Below are 18,477 nucleotides of genomic sequence, written 5' to 3'. Positions count from 1 at the left end.
AGCTCCTGCCATCGCTAGACGATGAATAGAGCATTAAAAACCTTTTAGCTTCCCAGATGGGGGCCCACACCTTTCATGTTCTCTCACCTCTGAGGAAGCAAACTGCAGAGCCTCAAGGCATGGTCACTTACCAACGATGACCACTCTTCTTGGCTCAAATTATCTGGGAGTCACCAAGAAGGGCTCTAGATAGGATGTTAAGGGTGATTCGGGGGTATGAGGATTATCATTTCCTCTAAGTTCTTGGTCATCCTTCAGACCTGCTTCTAACCAAAGAGTTGAGAGCACTATGTCCAGACAGGGTTTAGAATCCCAGAGAATAACAGTCCAAGTAGCAGTTAGAAGGGGACCAGCACCCTGGGGTGGGGAGAGGGCGAGTCAAGAACCCAGAGGGTGGAGACGAAGGCACAAAGTGAAAAATGAAGCAGAAAAGGAAAGATATTTGAAGCGTGGGTTAAAGTTGTTCAATAAAGTTATAAGAGCGCCAGGAAAATTTAGGACTTTATATTTCTTTTCGTTGAAGTAATTATTGAGGATTGCTTGCAATCCAGTGGAAAAAAGAATTGTTCAGAGATTCAACTTTGTTTTCTTTTTTTTTAACAGAAATTAAAAACCCCCCACCTTCTCCAGTTATGTTTCCTGTCAAATCTTACCTGAGGAAGATTCTAGTCTGTCCAATTTGCTGATTAGCCAATCAAGGTTATTGGAGAATTGAGCGCAATTGTTTCTGTTTCCACGAATGAGAGCAGCTGTGAACAAGAACACATTGGATCATGTAGGTTAAAGGGCACAGTGATGGGCCTGAGAACTTGGGGTGCTGTTCAATACTCCACCTGCTTAGCAACTAAAAAGAATAGAGTAACACTCTTCCCCTCCCAAGCCCTTTGATACAATCCTGTTTCTACATTTTGGAGAGTAAAAAATCTACCATTCACTCAAATATTTCCAGAGATTCTACTGTGTACCAAGCATCTGTCTAGTTGCTGGGAATAAAGCAGTGGGAATGCGACAACAGATTCCCTGCCTTCATGAAACAGGAGAGACAATATACACACAAATTAATAAAATTACTTCAGATAGTGATAAGCAAGAAAATAATATCTGCTTGGTTACTGGCTTAAGAATTCAGTTTCCTCTAACGTTTTCTCAAATCTAGCTAGAGACCTGCTATTCTTCAGTGCTAAAGGAAGGCATCCAAATGAACACAACTGAAAAGGCTGGTTAAACTAATAGGCAAATAATAACAAAACATGAAACTCTAAAATATCTAAAACACATCAGTACAGGACAGTGGTTCCCAAAGTGTATCCCTGGAGAGGAATGTCAGTATCACCTGAGAACTTGTTAAAAACACAATTTCTCTGGCCTTATCCCAGATCTACTGAACCAGAAACTCTGGGGATGGGGCCCAACATCTGTGTTTTAACCAGCCCTCCAGCTGATTCTGATGCTTGTTCATTATCTGAGGACCACTGGTAGGTGATACTGTAAAGCGAGAGAGAGAATATGCTGTCATTAGATTTCCACCAATCTAGACCAAGTAACCTTCCCTCCATAGGCCTGTACTGTAGATGCAACTCTGGAATAAGTCCGTGTAAGTTGATTGGCCCCCAAGTAGCCTGTTCTTCATGCTGTTGGCTTTCAAAGATCACGGGTTTGACAGATGTTTGTAAGGTATTTGGATAAGGAAATGTCTTCCTCAGGACCTCTGTTTTGTACCTCCAGAATTCAGTCTGAGCTCCTACCCCACTTTTCGGGTTGGCCCCAGCAAGGGATTAACCTCGAGGCTCTGGGGTCAGGCTGTCTGGCCTCAAAACAGTTCCATCACTTACAACATGTGTGACCTTGGATAAGTTATGAGCATTTCTGTTTCTTCATCAATAAATTGGTAATAGTACCTACACCTCACAGTGTTGCTCTGTGGATCAAAAAGAGATATTCTACTGCCTGGCATACGGAACTCAACAAATGTTAGCTATTATTGTAATAATTACTACTGAGTTCGAGCTACATCACTGCAAAATGTTAGAGCTGGAAGAGACTTTATGAGGTCACTAAATACAGAGGCAATCTAATCAGCCTGACCCTTGACATGGAGAATGAGTCTAATCTGACTTCTCTGGCCTCCCCTCTGGCCTGCTCAGCTTTCCATGGACTTCCTCTCAATGGGACATTTACATCACAGCAAAGTACTAAAATGCTGCCATGTTACCATGGCTGAGCCATTACTGGTGGCCACCTTCTGGCAGAGGTTGATGCTGTCTTCCTCCTGCAGCCTGGCAGCCTGGGCCCATGTGATGGCATCAGTTACAGCAGGCACCGGAAGGTCACCATACACTCACAGTTGTGAGAAGAAAGGCTGGATGCTGGAACATCCCTACTCTTTGCCTTTTTCTTTCCACCAAAATGAAATAAGGAACAGGCCAAAGCAGCAGGAATCATGACTGCTCAACAAGTGGAGGGTGAAAGGGCACACAGTTGAAGAGGGTAACCATCCTCCAACTGCAGGTATCAAAGGTCTAGAACTGGAGGGTACCTGAAATGTATTTTTGTCTTGCTCCCTCATTTTAAAGATGAAGAACTGAGGTTCAGGGAGTGTGAGTGTTAAGGGTTTCACAGGTAGTTTTGGCAAAACTGATCACTATTTGCTTCTACTTGCTGACACCTTGCTGTCAGTTTGGAAAGTACGATCAGCTACCAGTTAACAGAATGAATGGCTGGCTTAGAATCAAATGATTTAACAAAAGCTTCCAAAGAATGAGGCTGGATGACAGTCTTAGCTTGTCCCATGGAAATACCTACAGACCACCCTTGGCCACCTTCCCAGGGAGAGGGCTCTGGGTATGTACTTACCCAGCAATTTGTAGAGTAGGTTCAGAATTTCTTTCCAGGCCATCCCACTCTCCTGCCTGGCAATCCCTGCGAAGTGTGCTATGCTATTGTAGATATTCAAGCGATCAATGCAGTTTAACACAAGGGCCAACATCCCCTGTGAAGGTGAGTTGGGCAAAAAGTAAAAATACTTGATTAAGATCATGGGACCCCTTTTGTTCTTTCCTCTCCAAGATCATTCACCTTTTAAAGCTGATAATGCTAATATGCAAAGAGACCTTCATGGTGCCAGTTTGGATGTTGTTTATTCCTCCCCAAAACAAAACATGCATTTTTATGCCTCAGAGACCTAAATAGCACCCATTTGGGGAGTATCAGCAGTCTCCTCTGACGGGTTTGCTCCCCACGTGTTTAACTCAATCCAAGGACATACTGAGGAAGGGGGAGCATGAATGAGTCTCACAGAAGCCTGCCCTGTGTCAGGTGTGAAATGATTCTGACTCACCCAGAAACAGCCCTGGATATAGGACCTATTTTTCTCTTAGATGCACAAGACATCTCCCCATCCCCTTGAAAAGAGGTGGAATTTAGAGACAATAAAAGAGGATCTTAAACTACTTTTCAGCTAATTTACAATACTATGCCGCCCAGTAAAAATATCGGTGCCCAGCTGTTCTTGAAGAGCAGGAGGGAGGTGTTAAGTGTAGTTTCAACAGCCCTATAAGGCACACAGAATGTTCCCCCAGCCAAAGTCTGCTCACATCAGAAAGCTGGGTAGGGATGGGTCTACTTCCCACACTATCAACTCTGGAAATGCCCAAGGGACGAGCACTGTCCCCAGGAATGGGGGGCTGCAGGAATATGACCATGACCTTCAAATTAGTGCCAAATCATCACGTCCAAGTTCAGAAAAGGCATGTGACTTGTCTAAGGACAGACACAGCCAGGGATGGAGCCAGAACTAGGGCCAGGGTCCCTAGAGCCCCAAGTTAGTATTTCCCCTATATCCGGGCCCCATCCCAAGTGACTTAGATGCTCAAGTTCGACTTGACACATAGCAGCATCTGTATCTCTCAAACCAGCTCCTCAGGCATTTCTGATGTGGTGGAACCTCGGCATCTGTATTTTTCCAACAAGTTTCCAAGGTAATTCTGACATCTTCCAAAATGTGGTGATCACAGCCAATGCCATACTCTCGTAGCTGAGATTTATGGAAGATGAATTTTGGATACATAGGTGACACTGAGGCTTTAAATTAATCTGGTTTGAATGTGCCCACGTACAAGCACGACAATGTTCGCTGCTAATGTGATCAGGGGTGCCTACAGGGAAGGGCGGCTTCCAGTGAATCCTTTTCTTTCCAGCTTCCTCTCTCTCTTGTTCTCTGTCTCTTTCTTAAACACGTGCATGAATGGGGACAAAGCTAAACTGTAGTCATTGGGGGTACTTTAGCTCTGGACACAAAGAAAATCTCAGTTTCTAACGTTTTGGACTTACCTCTTCCTTGAAAAGATTCTGTCTGTTTTTGAGTGAGCGGAGCTTGTTCTGCTTGTCTTCATGCTGCATCTCCTCCTCTGGGGGCTGGAAGTAGGCGATCAAGTCGTGTAAGGTCTGCAGGACCTCTTCTATCGGCAGGCTGACAGGGGCTGCTGTGCGGCTGTTTCCACTAAAACCACAAATATGGACACGGCTCAGGCAGTGGGTCCCCAGCAGGGCTCTGACAAGTGTCCACTAGGTCCTGGCTCCTCCCTGCCCCACGCTGGGCACACGGACTGCTGCCCGGGCTAGTCGCTCTACAGATGACCACAAATTGTAGTTTGCCGACAAACAGAGCAACGGGAGAGAATTTCTGATTCAATTTTAAAGCCATTTCATAAATCAAGGGAAATGACCCTTGGCTGTCTGCCACCATTTTTCCTTTTTAAGTGGAAACACGTTTATAAATAATAAACTTATTAACCCGTAGCTCTTTTAGACTATCACACGTCCTTGGAATAGGTTAAGCATTGGCTGGAAGGGCTTTCATCAGCAGGTCTCTTCCCCCATCTACATCTTTGTCTTCTGTCTCTCTCCACGCATCTTTGTGATACCTCTGCATGTGTTTTTCTCTTCACGTTTGTGTGTGTGCAGGCACCCCATGTGTTCTGTGTGTGTGCTTCCTCACCCCATTTGTTGATGTCTCCCTTGCTCTCTGTATCTGTCTCTCCCTCCTTCCTCTGTGTGCCCTGCCTCTGTTTACCTGCCCCTCCCCCAGTGTCCCATCTCTCAACATCCTTCCTCTCTGTCTCAACATCCCCATCATCTCCCTCACTTTCTCTGTTGTGTTCCTCCCATCCTGTATGTATGTCTGTCTGACTCCCTCTGTCGTAATTTTCCAAACAAATCTTATAATTAAATCCTTTCAACACAGAGAGACCACAGACCTCCACAGATGACAAAATGACCCTTCGTTTTCCCATCTCCTTGAGAGGGGGACACCAGTGAGCCTTTCAGAGGCCAAGGTTAAGAAGAGGAAGGGGGAAATGGACCCAGCCCCCGTGGAACTGCATCTGTGGCCCCAGCAGAATGGGAACTGATACCATGTGTAAATAACATCAGGGTTTTTCCTTGGTGGTCAATTTCTAATGAGCTGTCCTTTCATTTACAGCAGATTTGCTTATATATCAGTCTGGACACATGCTAAGAAAAGATTGTGATCTAGGCCTAAAGCAAAGGCTGAAAACACTCAGGTTATGAGGTAATGATAATTCCATTTTTGTATAAAGATGCCAAGTGCACACAATGAGAGAAGAGTGAATTACAGGCAGGAGGTATTTCTCTGCAGTGTGTCCTCTGGCCCATGGCAGGTGCTCAGGAAGTGGTTATTAATGACTCTCTGGGACATTATTGGACACAGAGACAGTGAGGAAGATAATCCCATGTGGATATGAGGTGAAGGTTTGGGTATAAAAACCCAGTCAGAAATGACTCCCCAATTCTAGATTCAGTGAAAGATGAATTCATTTTCCTCAATATTTCTGGTCTAGTTGCAGAGTTTGTTTTTCTCTCTCCCTCTCTCTTTTTTTTTTTTTAAATATTTTGCATTTACTGGAGATACTCATGCCAGTTAAGAGAAAAGTGTTTGTTTCTTCATGTGATAAGAAATGAGGATGAAAGAAGAGGTTTGTAGGCATTTCTGTAGCTTGATGGGGCAGCACATTGTTACACAGAGGGTTGGAAAGCCCAGGGACTCAGGCATAAAAAAGAATGAACTTCTGCCATTTACACCAGTGTGGATGGACCTAGAGAATATTATGCTGAGTGAAACAAGTCAGAGAGAGAAAAACAAATATTGTATGATATCACTTATATATGGAATCTAAAAGATAATACAAATGAATGTATATGCAAAACAAACAGAATCACAGATACAGAAAACAAACTTGTGGTTAACCAAGGGGAGAGGGAAGTGGGGAGGAACAAAATAGGGGTATGGGATTAACAGACAAACTATTATGTATAAAATACCTAAGCAAGAAGGATAGATTGTATAGCACAGGGAAATATAGCCATTATCTTGTGATAACTTATAATGAAGTGTAATCTGCAAAAATACTGAATCACTATGCTGTACACCTGAAACTAATATAATATTGTAAACCAACTATACTTCAGTTTCAAAGAAGAGAAACACTTGGGGAAAACTAAAAAAAAAAAAAAAAAAAAAAAAAAAAGGGAGACGTTTTATAATTATAAGAGTCAATTTTGGGGGAAGATATATGTATTATAAACATAAAGCACCCAACAACAGAGACCAAAATGTGTGAAGCAAAAATTGACAGAATTGAGGGAGAAACAGACAATTCAACAATAATAGACTTCAATTACATTTTCAAGCAGGTAATGTAATAAGCTATATAAATAAAGGATGAGACCACATCATTATCTCAGTAGACAAAAAGAATTTGACAAAATCTAACACTCATTCAAGATAAAAAGCTCTTGGCAAACTAGGAATAGAGGAGAACTTCCTCAACCTGATAAAGGGCATCTACAAAAACCCTGTAGTTAACATGATACTTAATGGTCAAAGACCAAATGTTTTCCCACTAGTTCAGGAACAAGACAAGGATGTCCGTTCTCTCTACTTTATTCCACATTGCAGTGGATGTTCTATCCAGTGCAATCATGCAAAATAAAATAAAATAGAAATAGAAATAAAGGGCATTCTTATTGGAAAGGAAAAAAAAAACTTTTTATTCCCAGATGACATGATCCTGTATGTAGAAAATTCTAAAGAATCCACACCAAAAATTACCCCTGGTAGATTAAAAAATTTCATCTAAGTCATAGGATACATGATTGATCTATATACCAGTATTCATAGACACCAGCAGTGGACAATCTGAAATGAAATTAAGAAAACATTTCCATTTGTAGTTGCGTCAAAAATAAATACTTAGGAATAAATTTTACAAAAGAAGTGAAAGATTTATACACTGAAAACTGTAATATCTTGCTGAAAGGAATCCAAGAAGAATAAATAAATGGACAGACATTCTATGTTTATGAATTGAAAGATTCATTATTAAGACAAAAATTTCCTGAAACTGATCTATAGATCCAATGCAATATCTATCAAAATCCTAGCAGACTTTCTTACAGAAATTGACAAATTCACCCTAAAATTTATATGGGAATGCAAAGGACCTAGAAGAGGCAAAATAATTTTGAGAAAAAGTACAAAATTGTAGGAGGACTCACTCTACCTGATTTTAATACTTACTATAAAGCTACATTAAGGAAGACAGTGTTGTATTATCATATACATGTTTTAGCATGTGACATGAGTATACCTGTATGTGTGTATCTCTCTCTCTCTATATATATAAATATGTATACACACACACATGTTCATGTATATACATGCATATATACCTTTATGTGTACATATGTGTGTACAATTTTTATATATATGTATATGTATATACATATAAAACACATACACAGAAATACTCTTCAGCAATAGAAAGGAACAGAACACCATTATGTACTGCAACAGGGATGAACCTCAAAAATGTAATGCCAAACGAAAAGGCCAGATTCAAAAGATCATATATTGTGTGATTTATCAATTTAATGCATTAAAATGTGAGAGAAATAGATGATTGGTTGCCTAAGGCTGGGGGTGGCAACTAGTATAAACTGCGACGGGCATAAGAATCCTTTTGGGGTGATGAAAATGTTCTAAAACTGAATTGTGGCAATGGCTGTATGGCTCCGTAAATTTATTAAAATTCATTGAGTTGTACACTTAAAAGGATGAATTTTATGATATGTGAATTATAACCCAATAAAGCTGTTTAAAAATAATTTTCCCATTGTTTGGCATGTAACTTGCACTGAATTTTTAAAAATAACGGCTTTATTGAAATATAATTCACATATCATACAGTCATCTATTTAAAGGGTACAATTTAATGGTTTAATGGTTTTTAGTATATTTACAGAGTTGTGCAACTTTATTCTAAATCAACTTTAGAATTTTTCCTCAGCTTTCCCCCAAATCCCACACCCATTAGTAGTCATTCCTCTTTTCACCTGCTGCCACCCCAGCCCTAGGCAACCACAAATCTATTTTCTGTCTACAGATTTGCCTCTTCTGGATATTTCATATAAATGCAATAATACAATATGTGTTCTTTTGTGACTGGCTTCTTTCACTGAGCATAATGTTTTTAAGGTTCATTTATGTTGCAGTGTATATCAGTACTTCATTCCTTTTTATGGACATATAATATTCCATTGTGTGGATATAGCACCTTTTATTTATTCATTCATCACCTGATAGATGTTTAGGTTGCTTCCACTTTGGGGCTATTATGAGTAATGCTGCTTTGAACATCTGTGTACAAGTTTTTGTGTGTGCCTATGTTTCATATCTCTTGGGCGTATACCTAGGAATGAAACTGTTGAGTCACACGGTAACTCTATGTTTAACATTTTGAGGAATGCCCGGACTGTATTCCCAAGTGGCTGCAACATTTTACATTCCCACCAGCAGTGTATGATGGTTCCAATTTCTCCACATCCTATCCCACACTTCTAATTGACAGTCTTTTTGATTATAGCCATCCTAGTGAGAATAAAGTGTTATATCACCGTGGTTCTGATTTGCATTTTTCTGATAGCTGATGGTATTGAACATCTTCTCATGTGCTTATTGGCCATTTATATATCTTCTTTGGAGAAATGTCTATTTAGATCCTTCACCCATTTTTAAATTGGTTCCATTTGTCTTCTTAATGCTGAGTTGTGAGTATTCTTTATTCTAGGTACAAATCCCTTATCAGATCTATGATTCACAAATATTCTTTGCCATATCATGGGTTGTTTTTTCACTTTCTTAATGGTGCCCTTCACAGCAAAAGAGCTTTTAATTTTGATAAAGTCCAATCTCTCTACGTTTTCTTCTGTAGGTTTTGTTTTTGGTACCATATTGAAGAAACCATTGCCTAATTCAAGGTCATGCTGATTTAAGCCTATGTTTTCTCCTCCGGGTTTTATAGTTTAAGGTCTTACAATTAGGTCTTTAATATATTTTGAATTAATTTTTGTATATGTGTGAGGTAGGGGCCCCTGACTTAAGAAAGATATAAGGGCAGAGGCTGAGAGAATTGAGGGCCAGATTAATAAAACCATCCACTCCCTATGGTGATGGTTGTGGTCATAGCCCAGACTATATGAAACCTTCATGTGTACATGTAGCTAATTTTTCCTGCCCATACCAAGCCATTCGTTCTTAGGCTCTTTCTTTGAAAAAGGAGAACAGTCTGGATGTAATGCAGAATAAAAAGGAGGAAATATTTTGCTCAAGGTTCACAGAAAACCAGTGGCAGAGCCAAAAGCAGACAAAAGATCATTGACTTGGCAGGTCTCAGTCCCATCCTGTAGCAGGAATACCCCTATTGTCTACTTGCTTTCCTTCAATTTAGTATCAGGACCCCTGAGTTGTACATAGCCAACCAACCAGAGGTGATATTTCTCAGCCTTCCTTCAGCTAGATGTGGCCATGTTACTACTGTTAGCCAATAGAACGCAAGATAAGGTGATCTAATTCTGGGTTATATCTTTTAAAAAAAGAAATGGCTTGCGCTCTACTTCCTCTCTCTTCCCATCTTTTCAGGACGGACCTTAGACATGGTACTAGTAAGCTATTTTTAATCACATGGATGAAGAATACATACCAGCACAGCTGGTTCTCAACTGTGGCTGAATATAAGAGTTACCTGGGGAGCGCTAAGAAAAAGCTGGTGTTTGGATCCCACCTCAGAGACTCTGATGCAATTGTTTGGAGATGCCACCTGGGCATCAGGGTGTTAAAAGATTCCCAGGTGAATCTAACATCTGGCCAAGGTTAAGACCTTTACTCCAGGGCAGTGGTTTGTAAACTTTAGCAAGCATCAGCATCAACTGGAGGGCCCATTAAAACTCAGTTTTGCTGAGGTACCACTCCTAGGTGTCTGATTCAGTAGGTCTGTCGGGGGTAAAACCCAAGAATTTGTATTTTTAACAAGTTCCCAGGTGATGCTGCTGGGCTGGTCCAGGGACATACTTTAAGAACCTGTAGGAGATCTCAAAGCAGCAAGACAGAAGAAAACTGAGCCCCAGTAGCAGCATGGTCTGTTTTCCCCAAACCACTTGCCTCCCCTATACTACTGTTACTTGAAAAAGAAATAAAAGTTTATTCTGAACCACAATGGCAGCTTAGCCTGTATCCTAACTAACACACATCCCTTGGATCACAGTGATTCAACAGGAAGGAAAATAAAGGTATAAATTTTTTTTTCTCACTTCATGCAAATTCACACACGCAGTTGAAACCCTCTAGGCTTCAGAGATTTTCCTATGAGAGAAGGACGGCTTGCAACACTGCACTGTTTACAACAGAATCCATTCCTCGTGGTAATTGGTGAACACAATCCACAGAGTTCTGTTTCAGCGGCACTGTTGAGGCTGGAGGAATTATGAGCCAAGCAGGCTAAGTTACTTTCCCCATTTAAGTCCCAGCCATAGGTGGGTAACCCAAGCCTTCCATGCAAATCTCCTTGGAACCAAACCACAGCAACAATTGTGAATGATGTAGAAAGCCTTTCTAAATAGCACAGAGGGTGTGGATCCATTACTCCTCTCTCCTCCCCTCTTCGCGCGCTAATACAAATGGGACTTAAAGCACTCCAGCTCTCTCCACTTAATTTTCACGAGAAGACCTTGGGTGTTTGTGACACCAACCTGAATAACTAATGCGGCTTGGGCATCTGTTGGGCCAAGAGTGAAGCTGGGAGGAGCTTACCTACTGGGAAATAAGTTTCAATCCCAAGCTCTTTCTGGCAAAACTCTGTGCTGGTGCACACTTATTTCCTGAAAATTCATAGTATTGAAAGGGGGTGGTCGGTAGGATTGGATGGCCACAAAATAGAAACTGACGAGCAGAGAAGGGGAAGGAGCTCACCTACCTTACAAACTGGCTGAATAAAGCGGTCGTGTTCCGGATGATCCGGGCAGCCTGGGACTCCTCATGCTGGCATCTCTGTAGTGTTAACCCGTCATCCATGTGGCCTTCCTGATGGAGTATGACCTACCCCAGAGCCAAGGACACCAGGTCCAGGTTACACAGCTGGAGAGTCAACGTTTCTGGCAGTATTCCCCTCATCCCTTGTACTCCTTCTCCCCAGCCAAATTCCCCCCGGGCCCATTTTGAAAGTGGGACATTAAAAAAGTTATTTTCCCCATACTCCCTACTGCTGACGTATTGACTCATTCCTGAGACACGGTGCTTTGATGAAAATGAAACTTTATGTGCCGCTGTGATGTGAGTTACAATAAATTCCTTGGGCCTAGATGGCCCATTTGAAAGGGTGAAAACATATTTTATGATAGATTTCTCTCTTAAAATGAACTCAAAACCTTATCCTTGGAGATGAGAAAAATCACTTTGTTCAGAGCCTTTTCCTCCAGAGATAAACCAAGGAAGAAGAAAGACAAGTTAAAATAAAACCCTCTAAAACCCTCTACTGGGATCAGGCATGGCTTTCTCTCCTGAATGACAGCTACACTGAGTTAGCTGACTGTAGAACTGGGGAAGCAGCTCGAGATGGTAGTTTGCTTCTCACGGAGGCTAGAGAGGGGGTTTGAAAGCCTGGGCTTGGGTATAAGCTGACCTGAGCTCTAATCCTGCTAGGCCACATCCCAGCTGTGTGACCTTGGGCAAATCTCTGCTGACTTCACCATCTGCAGGTGGACTTAGAGGGTTATTTAGAGGATTAGATGATTTACATGTAAGTCATTTAGCATATTTCCTAGAATGTAAAAGGTACTCGATGCATATTTGTTATAAGGGGAAATATATTACTGATCTCAGATCAGTTGTCTGGAAGCTAATATACTTATTGCTCACCAGTGACATCATGATACAATTTTTGGGTGGGGCTAGCATCTTTTGGCGTGGAGGTCAGCTGTTTTTTTCTCTAGAAGGGCCAAATATATACTGTTATTAACTGGGATGGTTTGACTCTAGTTCAAGTCAGGGTCAAATCCTGATTCAAGTTCCTGGCATGGTTTCCTCTGGATGGTGAGTAAGTGAGGGGAGGCCATTTGTAGGTCCTGGGGAAGAGGGGTGGGGGTCAGTCAGTCTCTGTGACAATTAAATATGTGGCTCCAAAAAATATCCTTAGAATAAGGATTTTTGGTACCTCATTTTTAGCACAAAGAAACAACTTATTTTCCTTTCCGTGTGAAAATCTCTTCCTTATTTTATGTTCTTCTGAAAGCATATCCTGATTTAATGAATTCACACAGGAAGTAGAATGCTGGCTTGTACAAGTTTATGTTCATTTTCGAAAAAAGACCTTGCACGCCATCTATACACTGTAGCTTAAGCATTAGCAAAGGATGCCCTTACTATTGGCTTCACCAACTCTTTCAAAACGTTACTTTGTCCGAACTTCCCAGCAACTGCTTACCAATGTTGCATTTAGATTTGGCAATACATCTCACTAGGTTTACTCTGGCCTCAGTCCCAGCTTTTGGGTCAGTCCCTAAAGACCTTAGGTTTTGCTTGTTCAGATAACACATTCAAACCAGCCAATCAAACAAGAAAGTAATGAGAAATGGGGGAAATGCAGCTGTTACAATGTTGTTATTATGTATCCTATTGATCGCTGCAGCTCAGGTCCTAAGGTCCTTTTTCTCTCTGAGGAATTCCATAACCCAAGAGAAGAGAGCAGAAGCCCAAGATGGAAAGAAGGTACTTCCTTTAAGGTGAAGTATCATTCGTCAGGTTTTTCACTGTGTCTGTTTCCCATTGGTTTTTCTAAATTCCCATTTTGTTTCATAAAATGCTTAACACAGATTGGACAGTCTTTGTATTTATAGAGGGGAACTTAACTGGCTCCTCACGAAATGGAGCTGGGCAGCCCTATCAAGGGCTGAGCATTATGGCACCATTTAGAGAGAGTTTCTGGAAGCATCTCCCAAATTCACATGTACATTCCAGCAATTAAATGGACCTCTGGACTATGGCCAGAAGAAAAAGTCAGGGGTAGGCACAGTAAATCAACACCGTAAACTGGGATCTCTCCTAGTTGACAGGGTCCTTCGACTGTGTCCCCACCCACACAGAATTACAGCCAAGATCCACAAATTCTACTTTCTTAAATGTCATTCTTATCTTAGTAGGTATGAAAAATTGTGGAAACTCTAGATGATATTATCATACTCTTTAGAGGATTTAATTTTCTTCTCATTGGTTGTTAGGGTAGATGATGGGCCTTTGGCATTGATTTTCAAGTTGCCCTTATTTCCAGGGTGTAGCTCTTACTCCTGGGTTAGAGCCCTTTTGGGGATTCAGTTGAAAACCTACTGTATTTTCAGGGGCCATTCCAGCTTGAGGGACTTCGATTCCCCACCTCTGTATCCTAGTACTGTCATACTGTCCACATCTCTGCTTTGCTCTTCTCCACCATAGCTGACACTTTCTGTTCACTATCTTAGCTTCATACTCTATCCACAGTCAGCTTAAGATGCTAGGGGAAGCTGCATATAGAATTTCAGGTTCATGTTTCTATAGTTTCCTCCACTGGGGAATGTGGCTCCTCAAGTCCCAGAAACCTCGGCTGACCTTATCACAAATATGTCTCTCCAGCCCAGTGAAACTAACAGAAGACCCCACTCCTTGTGCTGCAACTCAGCAAAATGCTGAGGGGAAACTGGTGATAAAGGAGGAACTCACCTTAATGCACTTACATTCTATTTGGGATCTTTAGTACCCATGTCCTGGGTACCTTGCTTCTGGAAGCCTTCAAATGGTTTGCTTCTGTGTTTAATCCAGCCTTTATAATTGTTGGCAGAGGAAGGGCTGGGTTCATAAAAGCTAGTCTTTGTGCCCTCTTACTTATTCTATTTTCTATTTCCTCTTTGTAATTTTATTTACCCTTTCTGGATGTTTTCCTGGTATGTTTTACTTTATACAAAAATAAGCTATTTATTACCTTATGGTTTCCTCCCAACCTCCTTTCTTACAATAACCAGCATTCTGGGAAACTTTTCATCACCTCCACATTAGGCTGACAAATACAAAACATAGTGTACAATGCTTCCTAGAACCTTATTATGGGACTCCTTGACTACCCAAACCCATGTTTTGTTAAGGGTTTTCAAAAAAAAAAAAAAAGTATCATGCCTGGAGCATCTATTTTCTGGTTCCTATCAAAAGAAACCCTATTATGGCAATTGAATTTCTGGAAAAAAGATGCTCTGTGTATCCAAGCCAGATTTCCCACTGTAGCAGGCTGTGACAGACCACTCAGATCTGGATTCATTCTCTGTGAATACAGTATCATTCCACGGTATCTCATCGTTCTGCACGTTGGTTCCTGTGCGCTTGTTATCATGCAATCTGCGTTTTTCTTTATAGAGATTCTATTTAGTCTGTATATTATGAAAACTGCACAATAACTCAATTATCCACTTAAATGAAAGGAGCAATGATGTGGATAATCCCAAAACAGCATACCACCAAAAGTCATTTAGTTCAGGTTTTAGAGCACATGGAACATATTCTACCCTCTCCTCACAGATTTGTCATCTATATAGCTCTTTTCTTCCCCCACTGAATATGAGGTCAGAGTAACCACATTAGGCTACACAATCTGTCACAGAAATAACTCTTCAGAATAGTAAGAACAGTAAGAAGTAAACATACATTATGTTCACCTGATTCTCACAATCACTTCTCTTGCCTAGTTGCTTCCAGACCTTCTAACCCCTCACCTTTCTTTTCAGAGGTCCCAGGCGGGATGTCTTGGCATCTTGTGCTTTGTAGGTCACCCACAGACCACTGGCTATATGTTGGACAAAGCAGACAGAGTCTCCGTACTTGATTTCTGGGACTCCCATGCCCTCTATATCTCGCTTGTGACTGGAATCCAGTTTCTCCTTGATTTCCTATTTCACACAAAATGAAACAAAGGTAGGCATGTCTGATTAAATAGAAATGCAATGTATAAAGCAAGTCACCTGTGCAGAATTTGTAAGCCAGGGAACCGATTACCAGGATAATCATGATGTGCCTGTCCAAGCCAGGACTGCAGAAAGGCTTGCTTCCTTTATCTGCTGCTAATTGTAAAATCAATGGATTTCAAGTTTTGGCTACTTTAGTGATTATTTAATCACTCTTTGGTTCTGGTTTTATATAATTCTCCATTATATTTTCTACTTTCTTCCTCCTGACTTAGATACCTTAATAACTAACCCTTTACTGGCCAAATAACTTATTTTCAGCAAATTGTATCTTCCATGATTTTAATGGTTATGTTATATAAATGCCCTGACTCAGAGCTTTAAATATATCTGTTAAAATAATATAAGTATCGAGACAGAACCAAGGTGGCGGAGTAGAAGGACGTGCTCTCACTCCCTCTTGCAAGAACACCAGAATCACAACTGGCTGCTGGACAATCATTGACAGGAAGATACTGTAACTCACCAAAAAAAGATACCCCACATCCAAAGAAAAAGGAGAAGCCACAATGAGACGGTAGGAGGGCTGCAATCACAGTAAAATCAAATCCCGTAACTGCTAGGTGGGTGACTCACAGAATGGAGAACACTTATACCACAGAAGTCCACCCACTGGAGTGAAGGTTGTGAGCCCCACATCAGGATTCCCAACCTGGGGGTCTGGCAACGGGAGGAGGAATTCCTAGAGAATCAGACTTTCAAGCCTAGTGGGAATTGATGGCAGGACTTCAACAGGACTGGAGGAAACAGAGACTCCACTCTTGGAGGGCACACACAAAGTAGTGTGCGCATCGGGACCCAGGGGAAGGAGCACTGGCCCCAGGGGAGACTGAACCAGACCTACGTGCTAGTGTTGGAGGGTTTCCTGCAGAGGCGGGGGGTGACTGTGTGGCTGTGGCTCACCATGGGGACAAGGACATTGGCAGCAGAAGTTCTGGAAAGTACTCCTTGGCGTGAGCCCTCCCGGAGTCTGTCATTAGCCCCACCAAAGAGCCCAGGTAGGCTCCAGTGTTGGGTTGCCTCAGGCAAAACAACCAACAGGGAGGGAACCCAGACCCACCAATCAACAGTCAAGTGGATTAAAGTTTTACTGAGCTCTGCCCACCAGAGCAACAGTCAGCTCTACCCACCACCAGTCCCTCCCATCAGGAAACTTACACAAGCCTTTTAGATAGCCTCATCCACCAGAGGGCAGACAGCAGAAGCAAGAAGAACTACATTCCTGCAGCCTGTGGAACAAAAACCACATTCACAGAAAGATAGACAAGATAAAAAGGCAGAAGGCTATATACCAGATGAAGGAACAAGATAAAACAGCAGAAAAACAACTAAATGAAGTGGAGATAGGCAACCTCTCAGAAAAAGAATTCAGAATAATGATAGTGAAGATGATCCAGGACCTCAGAAAAAGAAAGGAGGCAAAGATGGAGAAGATGCAAGAAATGTTTAACAAAGACCTAGAAGAATTAAAGAAAAAACAAACAGAAATGAACAATGCAATAACTGAAATGAAAACTACACTAGAAGGAATCAATAGCAGAATAACTGAGGCAGAAGAACGGATAAGTGACCTGGAAGGCTGAATGGTGGGGGCTTCCCTGGTGGCGCAGTGGTTAAGAATCTGCCTGCCAATGCAGGGGACACGGGTTCGAGCCCTGGTCTGGGAAGACCTCACATGCCGCGGAGCAACTAAGCCCGTGAGGCACAACTACTGAGCCTGCGCGTCTCGAGCCTGTGCTCTGTAACAAGAGAGGCCGCGACAGTGAGAGACCCGCGCACCGCAATGAAGAGTGGCCCTCACTCGCCGCAACTGGAGAAAGTCCTCACACAGAAACGAAGACCCAACACAGCCATAAATAAATAAATAAATAAATAAATAAATAAATAAATTTATTAAAAAAAAAAAAAGACAGAATGGTGGAATTCATTGCTGCAGAACAGAATAAAGAAAAAAGAATGAAAAGAAATGAAGACAGCCTAAGAGACTTCTGGGACGACATTAAACGCAACAACATTCGCATTATAGGGGTCCCAGAAGGAGAAGAGAGAGAGGAAGGACCAGAGAAAATATCTGAAGAGATTACAGTCAAAAACTTCCCTAACATGGGAAAGGAAATAGCCACCCAAGTCCAGGAAGCGCAGCGAGTCCCATACAGGATAAACCCAAGGAGAAACACGCTGAGACACATAGTAATCAAATGGGCAAAAATTAAAGATAAAGAAAAATTATTGAAAGCAGCAAGGGAAAAATGACAAATAACATACAAGGGAACTCCCATAAGGTTAACAGCTGATTTCTCAGCAGAAACTCTACAACCCAGAAGGGAGTGGCATGATATACTTAAAGTGATGAAAGGGAAGAAACTACAACCAAGATTACTCTACCTGGCAAGGATCTCATTCAGATTCGATGGAGAAATCAAAAGCTTTACAGACAAACAAGAGCTAAGATAATCCAGCACCACCAAACCAGCTCTAAAACAAATGCTAAAGGAACTTCTCTAAGTGGGAAACACAAGAGAAGAAAAGGATCTACAAAAACAAACCCAAAACAATTAAGAAAATGGTCATAGGAACATATATTTCGATAACTACCTTAAACATGAATGGATTAAATGCTCCAACCAAAAGACAGAGGCTTGCTGAATGGATACAAAAACAAGACCCATATATATGCTGTCTACAAGAGACCCACTTCAGACCTAGGGACACATACAGACAAAAAGTGAGGGGATAGAAAAAGATATTCCATGCAAATGGAAATCAAAAGATAGCTGGAGTAGTACCTATACTCATATCAGATAAAATAGACTTTAAAATAAAGAATGTTACAAGAGACAAGGAAGGACACGACATAATGATCAAGGGATCAATCCAAGAAGAAGATATAACAATTATAAATATATATGCACCCAACATAGGAGCACCTCAATACATAAGGCAACTGCTAACAGCTATAAAAGAGGAAATCGACAGTAACACAATAATAGTGGGGGACTTTAACACCTCACTGACACCAATGGACAGATCATCCAAACAGAAAATTAATAAGGAAACACAAGCGTTAAATGACACAGCAGACCAGAT

The 18,477-nt window shown here is 41.4% G+C and overlaps 1 protein-coding gene across 1 annotated transcript in view; it reads right to left on the bottom strand.

The window, feature by feature from the left end:
* Positions 1–18,477, bottom strand: part of RYR3 (ryanodine receptor 3) — a 552,083-nt gene that overhangs the window by 260,029 nt on the left and 273,577 nt on the right. Inside the window, exons 11-15 of the mRNA XM_036843923.1 lie at positions 15,142–15,315; positions 11,328–11,449; positions 4,330–4,498; positions 2,854–2,989; positions 654–749 (exon numbers count right to left, since the gene is read on the bottom strand). Coding sequence (XP_036699818.1) covers positions 654–749; positions 2,854–2,989; positions 4,330–4,498; positions 11,328–11,449; positions 15,142–15,315 — 697 coding nt within the window. The remainder of the gene's footprint in view (positions 1–653; positions 750–2,853; positions 2,990–4,329; positions 4,499–11,327; positions 11,450–15,141; positions 15,316–18,477) is intronic.

The sequence above is a fragment of the Balaenoptera musculus genome, chromosome 2 (genome assembly GCF_009873245.2).
Source record: "Balaenoptera musculus isolate JJ_BM4_2016_0621 chromosome 2, mBalMus1.pri.v3, whole genome shotgun sequence".
Taxonomy (NCBI): domain Eukaryota; kingdom Metazoa; phylum Chordata; class Mammalia; order Artiodactyla; family Balaenopteridae; genus Balaenoptera; species Balaenoptera musculus.
This window is presented reverse-complemented; position numbering and strand designations above follow the sequence as displayed.